The sequence below is a fragment of the Lipophrys pholis genome, assembly GCF_963383615.2.
Source record: "Lipophrys pholis genome assembly, chromosome: 2".
Lineage (NCBI taxonomy): Eukaryota > Metazoa > Chordata > Actinopteri > Blenniiformes > Blenniidae > Lipophrys > Lipophrys pholis.
In genome coordinates this window covers 17,308,773-17,334,758 of record NC_137636.1, presented here as the reverse complement: position 1 = coordinate 17,334,758, position 25,986 = coordinate 17,308,773, and the positions used below count along the sequence as shown (strand labels likewise).

The following is a 25,986-nucleotide window of genomic DNA, read 5'->3' as shown; positions in this document are numbered from 1 at the left end:
TTCCAGTCAGAAGAATTTTTCCATACACACACACTGGCGCCGTTTTTTGAGTCTGGCTGTTTATGTGGTGTTGTGGAACTGCAGGACAGCACAGCAACAGTGTATTGTGGGTAGGGAAAATAAAGGGAATTCAGGCAGTGAACTTTCAGGGTAGACTTCTGAATTTAGAATTGGTTATGGTGTCGACCACACTGAATTCTTTGCAATCGGAGCAACTATATGAGACACCTAAATCAGCCTGTTGAAAATACGAGTGAAGGGAAGCGCTAATCCCAACAAACACATGGCATTGGACAGTCACACAAACAGACAGTGTTTATATTTCAACAAAAGACGATAAGTTGTGTGCGTGCACGTTTGTCTCTTGTGCCTTTCCGTGTTTCACTGATTGTTAAGTTAATGCTATTTCATTCCGTTAAATGCTATATATGAAAACGTGTCAACAATTCCCATCTTTCTCTCAGTGCCACTCTTTGCTCTCTCTTCGCCCCACTGAATCTCTAATGATTGTTGTTCTTAACACTCGGGTGTGATTGACGTCAACCAGGCTTCTCACCGCTCTCCTCTCATAAACCTGTGTACGACGTTCTTGCCCTGCAGCTTGTGACTGACAGGCGTCGTGGCACAGGAAAGCATTTGGCATCGAGACCATAGGAGAGCCTTGTTATCAGAGTTGGCACAAACAGACCCCGACATCTTTCAGCGATCATCAGTGCAGGCTATGCTCAGTGCTGGGTTGTTTTTTGGGGGGGGGGGGGCGTAGGCATTTCACAGAAATGTGCCATCTTTAAGGTCTTGGCAGCTGTTCCCGCGATGCACACATCCAACACATCCACACACAGCAACTATGAGAGACGTGATACTGTGATGTCATTGTGTGTCACCTTGGATTTGATCATTAATGCTTAAGAGTGCTGCAGAGGTATTAGTCTTGGTCAAGTAGAAAAGCAGCCTTCTTTGAATCTGTATTTATAATGAACATGTCAATGCGACAGACAATTTGTCACGCAATAGTTTAGTAAACCTTGTTTATTTCAATGGCTACTCGGTTTTTCTGTCCATTGAGTTCATGATTTCTTTGCTTCCCCCCCCCTTGTTTTCTTTTCTCCCACAGATTCGCTACATTTCTCAGACACAAGGTTTGCCTGGAGAACATTTGTTGAACACAGGGACAAAAACAACTCGGTTCTTTTGCAAAGAGTCCGACTCCCCTTATGCAGTATGGAGACTAAAGGTAGGTGATCTTCACACAGTTCAGATATGAGGAATGCTATTATTGCCTATTTTACTGCCTAACCTTATCCTTGTTTAAATTAAAGGTAAATAATCACAGGTCTGCTATAACTCAGGCCAAAAGTATTTCATTCCTTGTGGTTAAACATTGAGCCTCATGCAAGAAGCATTCCCATGAACAGATTTGTTTATACAAGTCGTTTACGATAAATTACCACATTCCCATTTTTTTATTAAATTTTTAATCTTTTCTCAGACACAGACAAAGCTTAAAAGCTCTCCAATCCTGATCTATAGTTCCTGTGCAATGACTACTGTAATTTATACCTACGTTTGTCGCCCAAAAAATACTTGTTTGTTTTCATTTTGTTTAAAGCAATTTAGAGATGTTTAATATAACATAAATTATATCTGTCTGTCTGTATTCATGTGTTATATTTAAGTCTGCAGTTTGAATGATAAAAATATTTCTAATTCAGAAACCACGATATCACAATTACTTGTATTTATAATTTATTTTTGATGCTGTTCGATAACATTTAAATATATATCGGACATTCCTTCTGCAGTTTGGTGACAGTGTGACCCATAGGCCGTACACATTTACAGCACTTGCTACAGCCTATTTTCTTACTTGCTTGGATTTTGTAGGTCCCTTGCTAACAAATAAACTTTGCTACTGAACATTTCCTGACATGAAGGGCAGCTTGTGTAACATCGTCTGTAATGATTGTAGCAGTGATTATGCAGATTTGCAGATTAGGTGTATTTGCACTCAGAGATGGAATGTGTCATGTTTACAATGGTCATTTACACAACGAATCTGATGTGGCATACAGGTATGAATCCACTATAGTCATGAAAGTTAAGATAAGAATGAGAACATTGTTGCATGGAGCATGTTTGTAGATTTCAAACAAGTACCAAAGGTGGAGAAATATTATCATTAAAAGAACCTGTTGTATCACCATTTTCATACCTGAAAGTGTAACTAGAAGGGTTTTCTTTATTCCTCTCAGCATGAATGAGCCGGATTATGGAAACATCATTTTTAAAGACATCATACCATTATTGAGACACAGACATGTCCTCACGAAACGTTGTCTTATTCTACAGTCAACAGATGAGCATGAGACGGAGACGGGAATGAAGTCAAAGGAAGCAAGGAAGTACATCTTCAGCTGTTTGGATGACATAGCGCACGTATGTTCAGCTGCTTGGACCACAATGTACTAAATGGGAGTTCAGAGGAAGCTTGGCAGTAAATGCTTGGAGGTTATAGCCTATGGGGTCTTTGAAAGAGGAAGCACAACTGACAGCTGTTTAAAGAAAGTAGAGAGAACATATGTTGTTGAAGAAAGGAGTGACTTTAACTTCCTCTCAATAATTTCTTTAACTCAACTTAAAACAAGAAATTAAGGTTCAGGTTTCAGTCACTGAACAAGCTGATGTTCTTCAGATTTTCTATAGCTGTGCTTACATGGACAATCGGATTACATTCCTTCTGACTGAGAGATGAGATTGTCTTGTTTAAATGAACACTGAATTTACTTTATATGTATCAAGGATATTCGGTCAGTGGCTCAATTCCATGTTTCCTCAAAGCAATTGAAGGAGTTCATGTACTGACCGAGGCACTCAGAGAAGAGGCTAAATGTCTTTTCCTCTCACCTGGATGAAATGCAAAGACAACACCATCCTGCTTTCCACTGTTTGTGACGCGCACACAGCATTCCACATCCACTTTACCGGGAGGGCCTGTCTGTATAGACGACCAATTTGTTCACTAGATCATTCAAGCTTGTCGTGTTTCTTTGAGTTTTGCTTTTGAAACGGCCTCCACATAAACATTGCCCTTGTTCAGACTATGACCAGGAAGAGATAAGACTCTCTTTTTTTTTTTTTTTAAATACCAGCAGTGTCACGTTACATTACATAACAGACATAACGTGATCACAAAGATTTAACCGTGTACAACAGTCCTCTGATGGGGTCAGAAACATGATCTTATCTTCTCCTCCAGTCTGATTGAGATTTCAATCAGATCAGATCACATCATTCTAATCACACTGAAGTGTTTATATATTTATTTGGCTTCTGTGTTCGATCTGATAACTAATGGTCCACGTAACCGCAGTTAAACTATATTGATATCGATCATGTTTATTATTATTTGCTCATCGTTTTCAGTCATAAATTGTTGTATAGTTTGATGCACTTGTATTCACGTCAAATGTGAAAAAATATTTTCTTTATTAAATGTTTCATATTGAATTGTCAAATAAAATTTATTTATTTTTTTATTTTTTTATTTTTTTAAGATATATAAGATTATCTTGAGAAGTCATCTTAAACGTTTGTATTCCAGGTGAACCTAATGATGAATCTGGAAGGTTGTGACTTGGTGGCAGAGAAGGCGGACCGTCGGGAGTTTGTGGGCCTGCTGAAGAAGATGCTGTTGATTGATGCAGAGGAGAGGATTGCTCCGGCCGAAGCTCTCAGCCACCCATTTGTGACGATGCAGCACCTGCTTGATTTTCCCCACAGCAACCAGTGGGTTCACTTCTTCAAACCGGTTTCCAGACGTGTTGTCACTTTGAATCGCCCACGTAAACCTGAACACCTCCGTGTCGCTCCTCTTGTCCGTAGTGTGAAGTCATGTTTCCACATCATGGATGTTTGTTGGACGCGTCCCACCGCATATGAGGCTGCCAACAGAAACAAAGGTCCGTTCGTCAGACCTGTAACTACAACCGCTGCTGCCTCAGCCAACCACCCTTTCAGCAAGATGGCCGCAGTCCACGCTCAAGTAAGTCAATTGTCAGTTTGTATCACCGTGCAATGCGTGTGCATAATGATGATTTGTTTGGGGTCATAAAACATTTAGAAGAAATTAAAATGATCAAGTAAAAGCAATTTTATTTATTTATTTTTTGCTTTTGCCTGAAGCATTTATTGATAAAAATAGATCAGAACACTTCACTGAGCGTTCACTGGCTGTTGGAGGTTTTGTCGCACAGTGTGTTCCTCCATCCATTTACTTTTGTCAAGACAGATCATGTAAACAATTTCCTTGCTTTATTGCCTTTTTGTATGCCAACTTGCCCGTCTTAGTGCGTCCTACCACTGCTGTCATGGCAACAAAATCACGTCATTTTTCTGAGGTCATGCAGCAGTGCAAATCCTTGTTGTTGCTGAGGAAAGAAAAAGGAACTGACCTTTTTTTTTGAGGGGGGGGGGGCTTTGGATCTTTACAATGTAAAACAACTGCTTGTTCAGAAACATTATTACTGAGTGTGACACCTGGCAAATGATTATAGGCGACATTTTTAAGTCATGGTGACAACACTACATGTTCTTGAAAATGTATTCTTAGGTGTTTCTAAATCCTTTCACCCGTGAATCGGATAAAAGCATACTTATTCATTTGTTAAATTTGCTGAGAATGAGATACATCTTGAGAATTTTTACAGGAAACTGTTTTTTTTTTTTTTTTTTGTTTTAGTATTTTCTATTTGAAAGCCTGCTTTGTGCTTTCCATGGTGTGTATTGGGGCTGGGCTGCATGCAAGAGCTGCAGAGGAACAATATGACCCTAGTTCTCGTTATCCAGTAAATGTGATTATACCCAGGCACGAGCGCTGCATGAGTGCTGAAGCACATGCTCAGCTGTTTATCCCCCAGGCCTGTCTCAAAGAGCAAGTTAATAACCTAATGTCTATTATACTTTTAAAACAAATGCAACCTTGGTGATACTGGATTAATTAATGGTTTCACAAAGGTAGCTATCAGCTTGCAGTTTTTCAGGTATTGAGTTGGATAATCTAAAGGGTGTCGAATATCAACATCTTGAGAACAGGGCTAGAGTCTTCTCAGGACTGTTATTTATTTTTCATGAATTTGATTGGTTAACAAGTAGACCTTGAATATGTCCTGGTTGAACGCTCTGAAATTGGAGATTTTTCTGTTATGGTTACAGTAGTGATAAATGACAAGAGAACCTTTGTCCTTTCACTGATGAAGCAGATTTTTGTTGTCTTAATCTAACGGACTATGCTCTTGGTCTCTCTGTGCAGTGTATTCTGACTGCAAAACAAGCTTCATTTGACAAGAATGTCGCCACCTGCTGGCTTTTTAATGTAATGACCAGATTGACTTCTTTAAATTTTATTTAACTACTATGAAATTGTCAGTAAAAATGGGCAATGAATGTGTGTTTCTCACTCCATTTTTCAAGATAATTTCAGCTTTCCCTACATGGAAGGTCTTAATTATTTCTGTGTATTTTTGGCACAAATTTGATGGTGAACTGCAGAAGACTGGGGGGGTGTTTTTTTTTTTTCTTTGTTTAAATCTAAGAATCAGTCCAGTAGTTATAAGATGTATACAAACCACATCTTATTACAGATCAAGAAAGTCCTCTTAAGTGATATTTATTCTTTTACAGGGACTAGCTCCATCTGCACCCTCAGTGATGCATCCTGGGATTCCACTGCAGACACAAAGCAGTCAGTTTGGATGCAATGAGTCATTTCAGCAGGCGCTTATTCTGTGCCCCCCGACCATTCAAGGTAGAACATTTAAGTCTTCTTTCACTATTTCCATCATTCTTCCTAGTGATTAAACTGAATATTCAAAAACAAAATTCTCTCCACTGCCCCCTGCAGGCATCCCACCCAATACAGCCAAACCAGCAGGCTACTCTGTTCGAATGGAGGCGTCTGTGCCTCTAGTCACTCAAGCACCATCAATCCAGCCCATACAGATCAGACCCGGAGTCATCACACAGGTAAGGGGCTTGCATGCGTTCAGTTAGAAGATCCCTTGTGTTAGTTAGAATGACAGGACAACAAACACTGATACAAAAGAATCTCATAGCTGAATTCTTTTGGCGAGAACATAGAAATTAAAATAAACCTCAAGAGATTTCACTGATGCAGCTGCTTTTCTTCTCTTCATTCTGACAGGCCTGGTCGAGCCGTGCACAGCAGATCTTGGTGCCCGCTTGGCAGCAGGTGACATCAGTGCCACCACCAACGAACACTTTGGCATCTGACACTGTAGCAGGCTCGCAGAGATTGGGTGACTGGGGGTAAGAAATGCTGTCTATTTCCAGGGGGTTGCTGCGCAGCTAAATATATCTGCTTGATATAAGCATATTGACACTCTTACTGACCCCGAAGGTTCCCTTACTGGGAACCGGCCATTATTTTTGAAAGCTCTACTTTTACTGCTGTATTGTGATTGAAATTGATGTAGTGATTTTGATTAGACTGGCGTAAAATGTTTGGCTTTTCAAGTCTCACTTGCTCCAGATGATGAGGATCGAATTGTATTTTTAGTCTTATTGAGTGTCTCGTATCTGTGGGATCACGGGATGTCAGTGAATTTGACAGCCGTGAACCAGTTACTGGGCAAAAGTGGAAAAGCTTGAAAAAGAAGAAGAGTACTTATATTGTGTTAGCTTACTCACTGTTTGTTGTTGAGTGTTAGTATGTTTAGTTTCAGAGTGTGAGAATAGCCGCACTGCTTTGATAAAGCACGCCTGCTCCCCTGAATGTTAATGATCGATGAGTCATACGTGTCCTTTTGACCTAGACCTATTTGTCACTAATGGTGCTAAAGGCTTTTGGCTCAATTTGCAATGTTTGGTTTTCTTATTGCAGGAAAGTGCGTCCCCATGGTAACCATTACAGCTCCATGATTGCACACCCTCAGCCATTCTTAACCAACCAAATGACCATGTCCACCCACCAGCCAATCAACATAGGCATCGCACATGTGGTGTGGCCTCAGCCAGCTGCCAACAAGAGAGCAAAGCCTTGCATGAACAGGTATGTTCCTGTTTTAATTCAAGAACACCTTAACATGTGCTGAAAGGTGATTTTTCTTTCGCTAAAAGTGACATTTCACTCTATTCTCCAGGACCAGCAATGTCTCCCAAAACACGAACATCCAAAATTTAGTATGTCAATCCCCAAAGATGGCCGATACAGCAAAGAATGTGGATGAGGTAGAGGAGGCAGCCAGATGTCCAGAGGAAGGTCACGCTGCTGGAGAGGGGCAGGGAGCAGATCGTGTGGAGCAGGATGACAAGAACTGCTGTAAAGTGGAGCCAGACTGCGAGGAGCTTTCTGTGTCGCAGGAGCAGCGGCAGGCCATGGTGATCTCTGACCTCGCCAGCCCGACTGTTAGTGTCATCAGCATCAGCAGTGACGAGGAGGAGAGTGCACAGAGGCACTCACTGGGAGAGTGAGTATTGGTCATCGGTTGCCTTATGGAACATTTTACACTTTAATTCTTAAAAAGAATATTGTTTCGTAACGATTGGTCATTGGTGCCTGCAGGTGTAAGGGCAGTGCAGAATGTGAGGCATGTCAGAGCACGGTCAGCATGGAGAGAGTCTGTTCACTCAGTAGTCCAGACAGTACACTCAGTACCAGCTCCTCAGCCTCAGCCCAGTCCAGCACCTCACCATGCAAGCACCCCAACAGGTAACATTATGAAGTGGAAAGGGCAGTGGCGGTTGGTCAATAGATCACCAGAGTGACATAAAATTAAACGAATCAGCGCCATTTCGCGTCCGAGCCAGGGGCGATTTAAAAAGCGCCCCTGGCAAGACCTGCTCGGTGATTGGCTTAAAGTCAGTTCTGGTTTGTTCTCGCGTGTTTCTACGAGATGTTGAGATGAAGAAAACACGCAGGGAGTCTCTTGTTATCAACACTGTCACATCTCTTCTAATTTACTGGTTTGAAAGAAGAAATTTGCCTGAAAAGCTGCAGGTCAGGTTCAACTTTCTCCAGTTTAATTATTTTTAAATGCACACAAACAGAAATGTTTTCACAATTTTGCAAATGTGTCCAGGTTTGTTTATGTTTCTAAATGTTTAGATATGCTCATATTTATTAATGACTGAAAATCTAAGAGCTTAAAGAAAGCTGTTTATTTTGCACTTCTTTTTTTAGGTTTCTTTCAAAGCATTCTAAAATGAAAGATGAATTGATGTTTTGTTTGAAAATATGCCTGATATACCTTTTGTTTTCCCTAAACTCAGACTGTCATTTCAAGTAAACATTAGTTTTCTAAAAGGGACTAATGAAGAATCTGCTTGTATTTGTTTACAAGTATGTTAATAAAAGAGTCTTAATAAGTGCTCTCTAGTCACTAGCTGTTTGAAAGAACTATAATATTTCATCTTTCACCTCTCTCCATCTAAGAAATTTTGCACCAGCTGCCACTAGTAAAGAGTATTATATTTCAGAATGGTAAATTCAAATTATTTACTTTTTTTTTTTTTTTTTTTTTTTTTTTAAAACTCTCATTGCTGTTCTACGAGAAAGGTGAAATCTAAGTCTCCTCCATCGATTTTCTCCTTTCAGCATGTCGGAAGACGAGCAGGAGAGTGGTTGTGACACAGTGGACAGCTCACCTGCCTCACACGGTCACAACAACAGTCCCTTCACGGAGCGGCGCTACATTGCTGACAACAACCAGAACTGTGAGCCTCGAGTTGCGTGCGTCGCCCCGGAGACCGAGCCCAGCAAGCCAACAGTTCGTACGGTTGTGGTACCGCCGATGCGAGTGCAGAACAACAACAACAACAACCCTGCCGCCAATGAAACGCCCGGCAACACAGGTAAAACTGCACACATGGAGAAAAAAAAAGTCGATCTTCGACGTACGGCCCTTTATAAGTGTGTGCAGATTGCAGGTGATTATTTCTACCTCGTGGTTGCTGTTGATCTGAACCACTCCGATGGTAACACCCACTGACATGACTCGAAGAGCGTAAAAATGTCACACTAACTCAAAGGTCTAGTCACCGCTGCTGCTGTCTGCTCCACAGGTCACATGGCCTGGGATTACTCTGTTTTTGTAGGCCACAGAGGTTCTCGCAGGTGATTATGGGTTCCCTGCCTCAGCGTTATGTGGTTTGAACCTGTTTGCTGTCACCACTTCTGACTTTGGTTCTCGGCTGACTCTGACAGCTCCTGTATTTGTGTGAATATGCACTTCTTAAAGCTACACGCGACATGTGTAATTCTAAATAAACTGTTTACTGCACTGAATAAAATATTCCAAACATTTGATGTTAGCCAGAAAGTTTTTTTTTTTTTTTTGGCTGTCTTGACACATTAATGTTTGAAGAATATTTATTTTTTCAGTTGCTTATATTGGTTACGCATGCCACATGTGGGCTTTATAACAGCTGTGGTCGGGGGACATTGAGCGATGGCGCTCATTTCTGAGTGGCCTTTTTATAGGTCTTTTAAAGTTGAGGGTTCAACTGTAAATCCTCAGAGAAAATCATACAGAGTCAGATTGCCTTTCATGTCACAGGCACCCTCACTCCCTCAACCTTCATTCTGTCGCAACGAAAGCCCCACATAAAAGGGCACGGCTTCCTATTCTAGTGCTGCAAAGTGTATTTATAGCTGATGCTCTGACTGTGCTTTAAGCTCTATGAACGGGCTTAGTTACAAACCCCTCCCTGGTCCCCAAAACATTTCTATTTATAACTTGTCTAAGTCAGGCGATAGATGCCACCATGTTTGAAAGTGTGCAAGTGATCAGCGATGAACCCACAGTGTCCTGCCACAAATGTTGTCATTTCTGTGATTGTAGCCGATACAATCACTGGCTGGGTTTTATTCACCTGTTCATACAGACGAGATAAGCCTTTTTTTTTTGTGTTTACTTATGTAACATCCTCTTCTTTATCCTCTCATACAAAAACTCCTCCAGTCTTGGAGTCTTCATACCTATCCAAAGGACGAGGCATTCCTGGTCGACAGCATCACCACTCTACTCCACTCCTCAACAGGCCGCAGAAACTCACCCCGGCATTCCAGCCTCAGCAACAGCAGCCTATTGGCTTTGGGCAGGTGAGTACTCTCAGTCATGTATGTGTGTACTTCAGCAATTTTAACAGATGAATTCTCGAGATGAATGTGATGGTGCATTGGCCACCCAATCACGCGCACGTCCATTCTGAACAAAGGACATGCTGAGCTTTGTCACATATTAAAACTTGTATGGATTATAACAATTTGGGGTTTCAGCTGTTTCTTCAGTTAAGTGTCGTTCAACTAAATCAAACTCTGGTATTTGCCAAGTTCTCTGTTTGTGTTCAGTTGAAGTTTGATCGCAGCAGAGACCAAAGATCCCTAAAATGTCTCAACAAGGAATTGAAACACTCACAGTTGATGGTCGCGTTTTTAAGAAATATTTGCCAGTGTTGATTCTTTTACACGTTATAAAGGTTGATGAACTCTTAGCTGGTTAAAAAAGAAAAAAGAAAAGAAAAGCACACCAAGAATTTGCATTGTGTCCAGTACAAAGTCTACATTCTAGGTGGTTGTCAGTGCACCTCGTGGCATTTCAGTGATAGGGAACACATTTGAATGGCAAATATTTCCTTTTTCCTTTATTTGGCAGAGCAGTAGAGGAGAGCACTGCTCTCAGTTTGTAGCTGTATGTTTTCTCTTTGTGTAGAAAGGGAAGGTATTTTACGGTCTTACATTTAACAGTATTCTAAATCCGGTGCAGGAGAAACAACTGCCAGGACGACGTGTTTAATGACGGATGAGACAATTATGCGCGTGGACACAGGCGCATGAAAGACTTCACTCTGTGCTGCTAACATGCTCTTCTTCTCTTATCCAGGTACAACATTTCGGTTCCTGCCATCAGGAATGGAACGGCAATTTTGCCCACCGGAGACCACAGGCCTACATCCCTCCGACCATGCACGGGCACACATTCACGCTCTCTCACAGCAGCCCAAACCACAATACGGGCCCCCACCCACACCTTGGAGGGCACCCTCACTCCCAGCCCCCGTTACTGTCGTACCCTCCGTCTGGTCCTTTGGTCACGGCCGCGCCTGTGGCCCACCTCCTGGCATCTCCTGGGGCCTCGCGCCCGGTCCTGCAGCCCACCTACAGCATCTCCCACCCGGCAGGCATCGTGCATCAGGTCGCAGTGGGCATCAACCCACGGCTCCTGCCCTCCCCCACCTTGCACCCCCAAGGCCAATTCAAGCCCCTGTTTCCCCCGCACTCCTACATCGCCTCGCCTGCCTACGGCAGCTTCCCTCTCAGCCCTACCAAAATAAACCAGTACCCTTACATCTGACCGTGTCTGCTCAGGTACCCTTCATACCACCTGAGGGCTAAATGAGCAGTGCGAAATCTATCTTACACCACAAACTACATGGTTTTCATTTCCGGGAACCATGGCACAACCACAGATAAAGCAAGCTATTTTTTGAATCATGTAGACTTGAGTGTAATTGAACTTCAAGCTTTAAAAGAAAAAAAGAAAAAAGAGTTCCAATGATGGAGATGATTTGGCAAAAATTAAGAAGGAAATAATGTATGAATGATTGAATGAACGAATGAATGAGTAGTTAAACTCACACTTAATGTGTTTTGCACATTTGATATACCTTTGCATTGGATCTTCTACGAATACTCCTCAAGACAGGTAAATAATTGGGGTGTTGTTGAATAGTTAGACTTTGCACCCCTGATCCCAGCTATTTTTCTATATTGCCTTCTTACATGTGCAAGACACATCCATATTTGTAAAGCCATCCCAGTCTTAGCTCTAGATCAACAGATGCACATGTTGTCCACGGTGTACGTTGTACTGCGTTTGAAGTATTTGTACCTTTTTGGTGTCCTTTGGTGTTAGCAATGTCAAGTCAATTAACCAATTTTAAATAGGGTTGTTCTTCACGCTGCATGTGGTCTTGCATGAGCAAAAATGTAAACGGAAAGATGCATAGACGTTGCTCTTATTGTTTGTGTCACAAGACTCGCTGCATTGTATAACTGTCCCCAGCCATAGTGCCTTACATATTTGAGGTTGTTAATGTTACTACTTATATATGACTATATACATGAATATTAATGTACTGGACTGCAGCACTTGAAATTCCAATCAGTCAATGCATCCTATGTGTGAGTATATATATGCACATGTGTATATGTCCATGCATAGCCTGCATGGATGTGATGTATCGCGGATAGCGGTGCTTATTTTTTGGAGTCGGTGTATAATTCAGTGTGTTCAGTGAGTTACCTTTTCTGTTCTTTCAAGAAGAACAGCATGCTTTGCTGTTGCGAATGCCTGCTGTTTCATTAAAACCGTTTTTTTTTTCTTTCATTCTTCAGTTCCCGAATGAACTAGTGTACAAAGTGCAAGTACTGAGTATTGCTTAATATTTGATAATCACTTTCTATTTAGTGACACTCTTACTACTAACAGTATTTGTACTGTTTGAAACTGCAATACAATCTAAATAGTCGTTGATTATTCCCCCCCCCCCCCCCCCCCCCTTTTGTTTTTGTCTTCAAATATTCATTTTTGAGTGTTTTCACTTTGTTTTTTGTTAGTTTTTTTTAGATGTTTAAAAGTGTGGTCGGCATGGCTTTGATTAGGTAAGGAAAAAATGCAAATGAATTCACGGTATGGAATCTTCTAAGCCTGAGCAAACCATGCAGTATTTGATATACACACATATATGGATATATATTATAGAGCTAGACTATTTAGTACAGATGCTTGATAAGGTGTGAGTTAATTGTGTGCAATTCTCTCATTTATGCATGTGTGACAAAGTTAACTTTTCCCTTTACATTATACCATTTGTTAAAGGCTTAAGGCTTATCGGTGTCGACTGCTTATTTTATACATTCCGTCAGGGAGGATATATACATATATATGATGGTAGCACCAGTCTATATATATGTAGATATGCTGTGTGTGCATTTTTTTTTCTGTTCATATAACTAGTTTTGTGTGTAATTTTGTTTTTGGTTTTATTTTGGGTTTTTTTGTTTTTCGTCTTTGATTTTCAAATGAAGTTGCTTGTGCAGCACCAAAGACTGTAATTCATTTCTCGAGCAAGGTAGCTATTCTGTTCGCATAGACCTCAGTTATACTCTAGTCGTAGAATGGGGTTAGATTAAAACAAACAAACAAAAAAAAGTCGTAATCAAAAGAAGAAGAAAAAAAAGAAAAAGAAAAAAAAGAATAAAAACAGCTGAGGTTTTGTCTAGCTTATTGGGCAATTAATAAGTCGTATCATTTCTTTCTTGAATGTATCATAGATAAGCTGCTATATGATGATTGCCACTTCAATAGCTGTGAAATTAGGTGATTTCTCTCTGAGTTTAAACCTAGCGTTGCTATTTTTGTATAGGTCCCTAATTATCTGAACTAGAAGTGGTTTTGATTTTTGTGTTTTGCGTTCATATTTGGAGTGTCATTGTAACTACTGTACTGCTGATGATGAACATTAGTTGCATTTGTTGTTTCTCGGGTTGCGTGTTTTTTGCATCAGTATTTTATCCTTATTAACCTTTCGGGCTCGTCACTGCATATAAATGATGTATCGATGTAACTTAATTTTTTTTTTTTTTTTTGTATGATTTCCTATTGACGTTTTGTACACATCTGAAGCTGTAGCTTGCAGGATTGATTTAACTTTCTCATTGTTCGTTTATGGTAAACTACCAGTACTCTATAGGCGAGTTACAGGAGCACTGTGAGATGCCAGGAAAGAAAAAAAAAAAGAAAAAAAGAAAATCCATTCTGTCCATTGGAAAGCTTCTGTAATGTTCCCCGCCCGTCACACACAAACACACTTGCCACTAAGCACTTAAGCAGGTTGTGAGGCTTGTAAGGGTTTGGTTATTTAGACTGTCCACAAAGATTACAGCCCAATGTTTCTGTTCCCCAAAAATAATGCTTTACAAACTTGTTTTGACTTGAGCAAGTATTTATTGCAATCATTTTTATCTGTTCAATGTTATATCTGGCTAGAATATCACTTACACACTCGGATATTCAAAACTGCCTTGTGTTCAGATCGCTCTCCCCTTTATGAGTGTCTCCTGTCAAAATGATGTTTTGTCAGTGCAAAAAAAAACGAGCGTGGCCATTGTTATGTGTCCTTTATCAAAATTGAGACAGTGTGAGCAGCACTGTGTATGTGCCTTGAGATTTAGGAAAGTGAATTGGTGACAGTGATTCCTCGCAGCTTATTCGGGAAGGAAGACATAGAATCCAGTAACAGTTCGCGAACATGTAGTGAGTCTCGTTATTGCCGCTCCACCAAGAATTAGACAAGATATAGGACTTCATCTCAGTGTCATTCCAGAGAGTGTGGCTCTGTAGACACGTACAACACGGCGGTGGTTTGTATCTCATTTCTGACAGTCGCCACCAAAGCCTCTCTATGATCACACACACACACACACACACACACAAACACACACACGCACGACACAACGATCTTTGGATAGTCACTCTGGCTGAACAGCAGATGCAATACTTTACATTGTGCGGTCATTGCACCACCAAGTGTTCTTAGATAATCTCCATGCTTTACATTTGCTTGCATGTATACACCTGAGTTGCTTCACTTTGTCTGCCTACAAGCTGCCCGCTCCGAGCGGCTTTTCTACCATGCAAGTTAGGGCTGAGTGGGAGTTTAACCAGAGCACGGCGGACGACATTGGCCTTTTTTGAAATCAGAGAAGCCACGCTTTATGTCCGGGAATAGTCTAAACAGAAGTTTGTTCTGCGTTCTGGAAGGAGAATTACTTTGTCAAGGAGATTACTGTGGCTTCTGTCAGTCATTGAGTGCAATGCTCCACATTCAAACACTGACACTGGCGTGGTCGTATGTTTAATAGCTTCTTCTTTTTTTTTTTTTTTTTTTTCCCTTACCTGTATGCTTAACTGATCATAGTCAACTATATCTTTGGGATAGAAAAAGGCATGAACTCGGCAGATTAGTGCTTGAAATAGTTCCCCAGTAATAAGCATGTGAGATGTAATCTGTGTTTTGATTCTTTCAAAGGTATTCACCAGCAATGCGCCTGCATAAACTCTCCCATACTTGTTAAGGAAAAAGAAATGGATGCAAGAGGAGAGAAATCTTAAAACTGTTTTTTTTTTTTGTTCACACAATTGAGATGTTGGTTTATGGATAACGTTTTTTGAGGATTCATTTAACATTTAACAGATAAAACTCATCTGGAAAATACTACTATTAAAGTCATGATTTTATTATCAGAAAATGAAAATCCTCAGCCGCGGTATTATTCTTTAGAGATCTTAATTCAGGGTCTGTATTGGTCTAAATGTGCTACTGTGTAACTCTTATTTGATTTAATGAGGCTTGTTTTGACTTAAGCTCTTATTTTCTGGTCATCTGTATCAATTTCGGAGTTAATTCACACTGCAAGTTATGGAATCATCTGTTTTGATTACTCATCAAATAGACTTGATTATAAAATCTGAACTGTTACTGTTTTAATACCTGTAGATTTTCCGTGGCTTTGTTTTTTTCTTTTTTTTTCTTTTTCCTTTTCGTTTCATTTGCTTTTTTTATTTTGTGCTACACTAGTTTGCCATGTAGCAATTGCACTGTGCAATATTTACAGTATGAGGACTGGGAAAACTAACTCTATGGATGTGATGTCTCTTTACAGTTTGCGATAGTGTTTCCTCTCTAGTTCTCAGTGATTTAGGTGTGACCAAGCCTTCTCTACTTTGTCACATTAAGCGGGTTTTCCAGGTGACTCTTTTGGTGAGTGTCAAAATAAGATTTTATGGTGTATTGTTAAGATTCACTTTGAATTAAAAAAATCTATTGAAGCAGTTCTTCAAAACTTGGTCTTTTCTTCCAATATTCACATTCATCAGCAGCTTCTTCTTCCTTCTTTACCTTGTGGCCTGCATGAAATACGACTCAACAACTCTATTAATATTGCCAAAATGTCACACAGGCGGTTAAGTTCTGTACTGTTGTGATGCATGGGGACTTTTATCATGTGATGGGAGAAAATGGTGAGGAAAAAAATCTGCCGTTTGATAATTATAAACAGCCGTCTCACGCCTGAGATGCTTGGATCAGATAGTTTGATAAAGTAAGGATTCATCAATCGGTAAAAATTTTTAATTTCTGGGTGTCATTTAATGGCTGCTTTTAATCGTCTGCATACAGATGATATAATCAAGAAATGAAATGATTAAACAAAGGCTGAAATATGTTTCCAGCGTTTCTTGGAAAAAACAATTATTCTTCCAAAGTAGCCTCTGAAAAGTATATGATATCACCACAGGGTCTAAAAACCTGAAAAGGGCAGATTGAAATTTCTCCCCTTATCTAAAAACACCATACTTTTACTGCTGTATGTCATATTTCAGTTTTATGTTTGTAGTGGAGCGCAACGCTAATCTCGTTGCATTGTGCACAATGTAATGACACCAATGGCATTTTCAATTTTGACTGATATTTTACACAAAATTATTCATTTGTAAACCTACCTGGATCAAACTATAAACCTTCATCAATCAAGTACCAGGTAGAACTTGTAGTGTTGTTTTAGAAGGTCCCCAAAACAGTTACAGACAGAACCTTTACTTCCCAACGTCCACGATCTGCACTTTGTCTGAATTTGATCAACTCAACATTTTGACGAAGCCCACGTGCTACGATTGACATGCGGGAGATGCAAGGTCAAGCAAATAATAATAATGATAAAGTGTAGAAGTACTAGTTGTGTACCTGGTTTCATGTTTAAAAATCAAGTAAAAATCACATCATGTGATGGTTGATCATGCTGACTTAGTGCTGTTCTTGGTTTGTACCACTTAAGCTTCTTAGGTCTCTGGAACTGTTATTAAATTCATTGACGAGCCCAATGTTAAAGAAAACATTGTCACCAAGGGGGCAGTTCCAAGCTTCCCAAAACAAGATGAACTAAATACACTAACCACACGATAAGAAATCTCGTTTTACACATAGTAGTCTCTAAATTCAACTCGTGGCACACCCGAAATAATCTGGATCCTTAAAGGTCCTTAACGAGGAGCCTTCATCGGCTCATTTCTTAAAGTGAGGTCTCTTTTCTGGGCCTGTGCTGACATCCTGTGGAGGTGCTGAGGTACAACAGCCCCTGATGTAGACAAACAATTAGACATCCAGGCGGGGGTTTACAAGGGGACCTGAGGATAGAGATTACATATCTGTCAGTGCCACGTGCACTTTAAAATATTAATCCTTAATGAAAGTGAACAGGTCCAGATTGACCAGTCCACCTGCCTGCAGTGGCGCTCATGTGATGTTGGTATCCCCAGCAGAGGTCGTCCTGCAGACTGAAGATAATTAACACGAGACTAATTTGCTCACTTTGACCAAGAAGAAGGACAAACAAACGAACAGACAAACAAACAAACAAACAAACAAAAAATAACCCAAAAATAATATAAATCGATGCTGCCAGCGATGGCAGAGCCTGATCGAAATGTGGCTTTAAGTGCCACATGAGCACACCTGGATGTGTGTCATCCTCCTGAAACTGAACGAGGGTTACCACCAGCAGCTAAATGTCAAACCTTTGGCACCGTGTGCGCGCCGCCCTGCGCCACACGGAGGACAAGAAGATGATGATGACGAGGGTGAGGATGATGATGATGGGTGGACCGCGCGCTGAGGAGCGATAGGGCGCATTTCTTTAATTTCCCTCCACCGCCGCTTTCCTTCCGTCCTCCCCCTCCTCCCTCCCTCTGTGATCCAGCCCTGGACACACGACGAGACCGCGGGACGGACGGCCGTGTTTACCGTTCACACACGGGGATCGATCCGATGTATTATTTACGAGCGAAACTTCAGCAACTTATCCACTGGATATGTCTCCCGGTGTGAGGAGCCGTCACCCCGGGGCGCCAGGAGCCGGCAGAGCGGAGCCCAGCGGGAGCTCGTCGCAGAGGACTGATGCCGGAGGAGAGGGGAGGTGTTTGAGGACCGGGTCGGGAGCCGGAGGAGCAGCGGGGATGCTCGCACACTGTCTGCTGTCTGTGGCGGTGCTTTCACTCCTTGTCCGGTGCGCTTTGGCCGCAGAGGGTAAGCAGAGCGCACCGCACACCGGGTTCAGGTCTCTGTGGTCACACACACACACACACACACACACACACACACACACACACACACACACACACACACACACACACACACACACACACACACACACACGCACGCGCGCGCTCAGATTTGTTGCATTAACCTCTTTCACTGACATCCATCCGTGGAGGAATAACAAGACGCAGGCTTGAAAATGGGATCTTTTGTTTTACACAGACGGTTTTGTAATCCGCTCCTTCGCTGCTGGGCGCATGATTCACTGGCAAAGTGAATGGAGCGGTGCTGGGATGCGTCTCCCGCAAAATCACATCTCCAGGGTGGATAAACTTGCACTGACACGCTCTGGGCATATGCTGTAGCATGCTGTCATTGCTTTGCAATGGTCAGGGAAGATGTCCACAATTGCTGTCATGAGGAAGGACCCTGTTAGTGACCACACTCACAAATATAATGCTCTTGATTCTACACTGCTTTTATGTGATGTAACTCTCTCTCACCTACTAATGTTTTCACCTGAGCCCGAAGCCAGTCTGATCCTTTGTCTTCCTGATCAGATTGCACTGCACAGACTACAGAGCCCCCTGATTCAGCTCTGTAGCCGGGACTCAGCAATAGCCAGTTATAAGACTCAACATTGTCTCACAGTCCAACCTGCACAGCTTCCCCTCCTTTGTCCCTCTGCCCGCATCTTATTTGTCCTGCATTTATGAGACAGAGGTTCCTTACTGTTATTATTGTCCGTAATGAGCTGTAGGTAGTAATTCTTGGTTTGCAGTGCAGTCACAGGACACTCAGTGTTTCAGAGCATCTGGGTCAGCACTAATGACACTCATACAGTTGCCCACTCTGGTTTTTTTTTTTGGTTTTTTTTCCGTCTCTGGCGGCATTAGAAACAGCTGGGTTAAGGTTGGTCTGCCTCAGCTGCCCTTTAGCCATCGGTGTTTGGAGGAAACAGCTGGACTGCAACGAGACGGTCTCTGCAGGTGCACTGATGTGGCTGCTTCACCCGGTTTTACCTCTCTCACATGGTCTTCTTGCACCATGTCAGAACAGATGGTTGTGAAACTCTCGCTGTGACCACCAGCAGCACAAGACAAAATGCTCTATGCAGTTGCCTAACCGACACTGGCTCAGTCACCCTTTCCCAGCCGGCAAACTGTGATGTAGTTGCTGTGGTCTCACCTCTGCTGATGCACTGCTACAGTAGCAAGCCCCCCCCATCCCCCCGCACCCCCATCCCCCCCACCCCCCTTCCCACAGTCAGCACATCCATTCTTAAACATACAAGCACAGCAGCACCTCAGCTGTATAGAACATATTGTTGACAGAAGTCCATGTTTAGTTTTAGTTTTCCCCAGCATCACATTCAAAGTAAGCTGCTCTCAACCTGCACAGCTTTGTGAAAATGTAATACCAGGTTCACTAAAAATGAATGTTGGATTTTGTGATTTTTCTACACAGGCTGAAAGGGTGTTTACAAGAGTCTTTGTGCCACGTCATAGCAGTGTTACCAGGCCAGGAAACCAAGTTTTCCTTACTGTCACAATTCTCTCAATATAAATACAAACTCATGCAGCCATAGTGCATTAAGTCATATTCATACATTGATGTCTTTGAATAGTGAACAATTTAAAATGCTCATTTTGAACTCCATACAAGCAGGAATGACTCTGTGACGGAACCTCTTTACCACAAAAAAGAAAACACAACCGGATCCTTCTCAGCTCAGCAACAAAGAAACAGGATACATGCTTCTTTGTCAAAAACACAAGGTTATATTTACTGATTTATTTCACATTTACTTTATCCAAATAATATCTTTCATAGTTGTTTTATTGTTTGTAAATGGGATACATGCTTTGGACGTATTAGAGAGCCACTAATTAGTAATGGCATAAACGGTTGCCTAAATAAATACTGCGTGTTCCTAAATACTTTGACACGGACACATTTCTTTTTTGACATTCCGCCTCAAACAGTCAAAGTTTGCTTCAAGTGCGGACCGTCAGCTTTCATTTTACAGTTTTACATCCAAAGCAGGTAAACTGTATTTCCACAATGTCCTCCAACTTGCACAACTGGCTGCTCAGCTGATACATGGCCAGGTGTGAGTAAAAACCTGCATAATTCCATATAAATGGATCAGATAACTATTCATTCATTCATTCATTCATTCATTCATTCATTCATTCATTCATTCATAAGACTTCTCTCAACTCTCCAATGTATGCAATGCAAAATTCCATTAAATCACCATGTATGATGGATATCAAAAATCTCTTGATCTCTTGAGTTCACACTCATCATTCAGATGAGGAACTGCTGATGTTACAGCTGTTCGACTCTCACAGACTCCCTCCATCAGGGGGTGAGCCACAGACGACGGTTGTGAATGGGTGGATGGTTCACAGAGTGATGGTTTTGAAGCGTATTCATGAAAAGTTGAGTCTAAGGACGAGTGTGTGGGAGGAGAAGGTGCACGAGCAACAGGGAAGCCTTGGGAGGATTGTTGAACAATTTCAAGGAATTGCTGGAGCTTCACAAGGAGTAAACTAAAGCTGGGATCAGTGCATCAAAAGGGAGCATGCACATCCGTGACCAGAAACGGGTACAGGTGTTGCATTCACAGTTTCAAGACAGTCCTGCACAAAAAGCAACATCTAACCAGAGTCTCCATTCAGGTGAAAGTACAGACTTTTAAAAAATCTGTCCAAATTGATTAACGTTAAATCAAGTCTGTGGTAGTGAAACATTTTCATTTATTGATGGGCTCAATCTAAAACTTTATTTATATGAACATGTTTTTGTAATTAGAAACTATTGCATGATTGTAAAAATGCATCAACAGTGGAAGTAGTAGCTGTGACTCCACTATAATATATTTGGAGATAAGTAACAGCCAAAGCTAGACTTGTGCTTAAATTAGTTCGTTTTTGAAACTTTCATAAAAATTATTGTTATGACATAGTTCGTTCACTCGAGAGTATCAACAAATTCATTTTTTTTTTTATTAAAACTTGTCTCTCGTCCTGAGGTCAGGTTGTCTTGTCTTTGTACTTGTATGCTTATGTAGAAGAACATGAAATCCTAGTTCACTTTTTATTATAAAAACAGATATCCAGCAGTGTTGTGTTTGTGTGCAGATGTGAGTCAAAGGTTTACTTAAATGGAAAAAAACATCCCCATGGCTTCCTTTCTTAATGTGTGGCGGCGGTACAACATGTGGTTTCTATAGCAACGATCATTTTTGTCCAACAGTGACATTTTCCACCAAAAGACCTCTCGCCAGTCAGAGGAGCGCAGGATGCGGCAGAGATGAAGCTTTTTCATGTGGTTAGATTGATCTTTAATTAACTTGCAGAATCTCTTGTTGGGCTTATTGCTTTCTTATTACTGGCTACTGAAATCATCCTGAGCAGCTGCTTGAGGACACCAAGAAGAGCGAGCTTTGCAAAGGCTTCTTTGAGTCCCCCCACAATCAAATGCCCTCTTCTGACGTCAGCTGTGTGTACTCCAAAAAAGCACAACCCTGTGTGTTGCTTATGAGTGCTGACAGCTTGGTTTTGACAGGGGTTAACCTCATGGACCTCTGTGTATGAGATGCTATTCCTGAGCAGTTGCCAGTCATCACTTTCTGCTTAGGAATTCATTGAAAAGAGGACATGAGAGTAAGATTGAAAGCCATTTCCGATTTGCATTGCAGTCTGGCTTTTTTTTTTTTTTTTTGCCCATAAAATGACTGTTAATGTGCATCGAATGACTGTGACAGTCTCTGTAGTTTGGCAGCATTCTTTTAATGCACCTGACTCTGCCCTTCTCTTCTTTTGCATGGCTCAGGATTTTGAAGTTTTCCGCTTTCCGTCTCTTTGTCTCGATCAGTGGCTTCAGCGCGTTCAGTGTGACTCCTCTGTGTATGTGTGTGTGTGTACATAGAGGCAGGGGACACTTTGGGGCAAGAGGGACTGCCTTCAAGCAACTGGATCTTTTCCCTTTGAATTCCTGACACAAAAAGTAAAGCAAAAACAAACACGTCGAGGGTAAAACTCTGAATTATTGCAGCACGTACAGTGTAAGTGATTTGGGGTGGTGGGGTACGATGTGCTTTAAGCCCTGTGAGGGAAGCTTCATTCTCCCACGCATTTAAAAAAAAAAAAAGAAAAAAAAAAAAAAACCCGGTCTAGATTATGAATTTGCCTTTTCAAAGCTGTTAAGATGCTTAGTGTTAAAATAACTCTAAAGAATTGGCATGAATGAAAAACATGACTCACCCTTGGGCTGATGACCTGTGTGCCTGAGCTCTGGGTTTTGAGGAGCACACAGAGGAGGACATAGTTTTCCTGTTTGATTTCCCTGGTTTCAGCTCATTGCAGCCATTTATAGCCTACCAGTTAATTATGTTGTGGGTAAACATGTCAGGCTGCCTTGAAATACATGTCTGCCATGTTCGTGCATTTACTTGTTGTTTTGTTCTTTTCAGCCGGGCTTCAGCCGCATACTTTTTCCTCCCTGCGTGATGTGCATTTAGCTGAGATGCGGGCTGTCTTCGCGAAATGGTGACTAACTGAAAAGTCAACACACAAACTCGCCATGGACTGATTAAAAAAAAAAAGAAAAAAGGAAAAAGAAGGAAGTTTTATTTACATAGCAAAGCCATCTGCTTTTATTGTGCGTGTGATACTGTTGTTTGGACGAACGCTCAACATTACACAAGAGCTTAAGAGAAAGAGATGAAATGGCTCGAAAGGCAGAAAGAATTATCATGTAATTAGAAATGTATTAGACTTGGCAATCATTCAGTGGGTAAAAGAACATTCAATGCTATCTGTCTCTGTTTTAATCCCTTCCCCGGGCTCTTCTAAGTCGGATTCTGTCAGATCTTTAATAAAGTCAAAAGGCCTGCTGATTTTTTCACCTTCACCACCGTAAATAAAGCAGGCAGCACTTCTCCAACACACAGATGCAATGATAGGAAAGCCAAATGGGTTTCTAATTAGTATCGTGGACCATCTGCCTCCCATTATCACTTGTATAGTTCAGTGCAATCAGGGAATATTGTGAACGTGTTTGTGTGAACGTGAATGTGAGTGTGTGTTATGCACTATCTCCATATTTCCCCCCGTCTCTTTGCTATACCTCTGTGTCCTTTTGTTCCTCCCTACTGTGTCCCTCTGTGTTTTGGCCGTTGGGTGGAGGCTGATGGCAGATGAAGGCTTGGCTTCGCTGCTGCTGGTTGAGACAGGACAGTGGGCTACATGATTTATTGGGACACACAGTATAATACAGCACGCTGCTCTGCACAGGGCCACTGTTCATCACACTGCATCACCCCGGACCCCGGCAGAAGATGGCATGACAGACACAATACTCTGGAACATTTAAGGATGTCCTCCTCTGGACAGGAACTTCCCCATTACAGTTAAAACCCAAATTATTTACACCATGTGCCAAATAGTGATATATTTTGACATTGTTGTATTTTTGATTGATTACATCTGGCAGAAAAAAACTGTAGGAACACAGTTGTTCAGGATACTAATTGAAGATTTTATGCATTTCTCTGGTGCAATACAGCAAAATGCCCACTGGGGGTAAAGACTGCTGGAACATGCTCCTGTACACAGAAGACAGGAGCTTTCGAGATAAGACTAGGTTAAAGTGGGATTTGGGAAAGCAAGTGGAATTTGTAATGTAGATAATTGAAATGTGTTTTTTTTTTAATTGTAAAATATTAACAAATTCACACCTCAGAGCACTGAAATATGTACAACTGATTTTACATTACGAAGTTGGACTCAGTTAAGTACAATTAACTCAGTCAATAAGTAAAAATGCTGTTTATAGGTATTTTTTTTAACCTCAATTGTTAATAGCCGGGCTTGCACCGTGGTGTATGTTAGCAATCTTGCTTTATAGTGAGCATGTAATGGATTTGATTCTAGGCCAGGCTTGTCTGTGTGGAGTTTGCATTTTCTTCCTGGTCATGTGTGGGTTTCCTCCCACTGTCCAAAAACATGCATGTGAGGTTAATTCTTGACCCTAAATTGCCCCTAGGTGGGAATGTGAGAGTGTGGTTGTCTCTGTGTTTGTCCTTTGATGGTCTGGTGACCCGTCCTGCCCTCGCCCATAGTGAAGTGCGATAGGCTCCAGCGCAATGTGACCCTGAACAGGATAAGCGTGTAGAAGATGGATGGATGGATGTATAGACCTTTACTGTGATTAATCATGGCTTCTCATCAATCATCTTCACATGACTGTGCCGGAGTGCACATTGTTGATTCAGGGGGTTGAGGCTTTAGAAACCTGGGCCCACTGCTCAGGCAACCTAAACCGATCACACGTTATTACAACTGGAATTTATAGAATAGTGAAGCTCAAATTAATAGTGCTCCGTGCCATTTTGTTTTCATCAGTCTGGGTCTTTGTTTGCACCACTTACTTTGTCAGTTTGCTTATGCGGGTCACACATTCAAGCCATGAATATGCAAGACACATGCAGGTTGAATGAGTGAATGTTATGTTTTGGTCTTTGCTTTGTTTTCTTGAATAGTCGCCTGAGCTACAGCATGTATCCAGTAAATGTGGAGATTTGTTTTTCTTAACTTTTCCTGAAAGATCCTTATTGTTTTTTTTAGAATGGACAGAAATGCTCCACAACATTGGGTGTTACAGGTCATGCAGTCATTTTAAGCCATTTTTATTCAACTGTAAAAAAAAATAAAAAAATAAAACTCCAAAGATGATCTAAAACAGCATGGTTAAAGAACATAAAACTTTGTTGTACATGTATCTGCACCTATGAATGGCTAATTGTTAGCCTACGACCCCTTTTCATCCCAGAGCTTTCATGACCTGATGTATATGGGCATGTGCTTATTGTCATGGAAATCTGAGTAGGACTTCCTTTGTTTAGTGTACTTGGATTATACAGAAACTGGGACTGTGCTAAGATAATTAATCAATTTTCATCCTCTCGCAGAATTCCATCACAACAATGAGACTACAAAGGGATGTTTTGCAAAATTCTTTTCATTTGTTCTAACGAATTGAAACTTCAGATGCAATGTATGTTTTTAAAATCTTTTATTTAAATTCAGTTTCTCTCTTTATATTATATAGTCCCTCCTTCCTACTGCTTTTTAGACATATTTAATGTTTGTGTGTGTGGTATGAGTGGGTATACGTATAATAATTGTAGGGAATTGGCTGTATTTATACAGAAACTGTATGTAATTGTGAATATATCTACATATGGAAATATGTACATTATCGTGATCTTCATGCTTGAAATACATCATCACCATAGTTATAGTGAAACTACATGTTTTATTCATAGAAACAAATACCAGTGCATCAGTGAAGATGTGGCTCAGTACCCACTGTGTGCACGAGAAGCCCTCCTGTGAGGTCCCCACTCCCAGGCACAGCGAGGTTTGTTTCTAACTCTGAAACATTGGTGTCCTACTCACAGCTGATAGAGAAGTCTTTGATTTTAAATCCCCGTGACATCACTGATGCAGGCGCTGGCTCTCTGATTTCCAGCTTCAGCTAAGCAAGTTGGGAGTGGAGGCAGCCGACTTGCTGCGGAGATGACAGCATCAGTGAAGCATCAAGAGTTCGCTGAACTCAGAGAGCATTAAATGAAAAGTTCAACAGTTTCAGAAGCCTATCCCATTAATCAGTAATCAAGCTGTCCTAAAACTTTAAAAATGTCCTGACAGGATATAGAGACACTTTTCTGCTTATAGTTACTCTTATCACATTTTCAGGTACCTGGAGTGACTTCAAGGAACCAAATTAGAGCATGTTATG

General features: G+C 41.2%; 2 protein-coding genes across 3 annotated transcripts in view; both read left to right on the top strand.

The window, feature by feature from the left end:
• The window catches only part of hipk3b (homeodomain interacting protein kinase 3b), a 39,743-nt gene extending 26,535 nt beyond the window's left edge, over window positions 1–13,208 (top strand). Inside the window, exons 4-16 of one of the 2 annotated variants that reach the window (XM_080458206.1) lie at window positions 1,115–1,234; window positions 2,350–2,436; window positions 3,602–3,786; window positions 3,883–4,042; window positions 5,680–5,803; window positions 5,900–6,021; window positions 6,200–6,324; window positions 6,899–7,066; window positions 7,158–7,484; window positions 7,580–7,726; window positions 8,612–8,868; window positions 9,978–10,117; window positions 10,899–13,208. In XM_080458206.1, coding sequence (XP_080314332.1) covers window positions 1,115–1,234; window positions 2,350–2,436; window positions 3,602–3,786; window positions 3,883–4,042; window positions 5,680–5,803; window positions 5,900–6,021; window positions 6,200–6,324; window positions 6,899–7,066; window positions 7,158–7,484; window positions 7,580–7,726; window positions 8,612–8,868; window positions 9,978–10,117; window positions 10,899–11,369 — 2,433 coding nt within the window. In that variant the 3' untranslated portion in view covers window positions 11,370–13,208. The remainder of the gene's footprint in view (window positions 1–1,114; window positions 1,235–2,349; window positions 2,437–3,601; window positions 3,787–3,882; window positions 4,043–5,679; window positions 5,804–5,899; window positions 6,022–6,199; window positions 6,325–6,898; window positions 7,067–7,157; window positions 7,485–7,579; window positions 7,727–8,611; window positions 8,869–9,977; window positions 10,118–10,898) is intronic. The other variant, XM_080458207.1, reaches the window with a different exon arrangement.
• A 4,385-nt stretch (window positions 13,209–17,593) lies between these two features.
• kiaa1549lb (KIAA1549-like b) overlaps window positions 17,594–25,986 on the top strand; it is a gene marked incomplete at both ends in the record, with an annotated part of 66,584 nt that continues 58,191 nt past the window's right edge. The window contains 2 exons of the mRNA XM_080458066.1: window positions 17,594–17,733; window positions 17,834–18,159. Of these exons, the coding sequence (XP_080314192.1) occupies window positions 17,594–17,733; window positions 17,834–18,159 (466 nt within the window). The remainder of the gene's footprint in view (window positions 17,734–17,833; window positions 18,160–25,986) is intronic.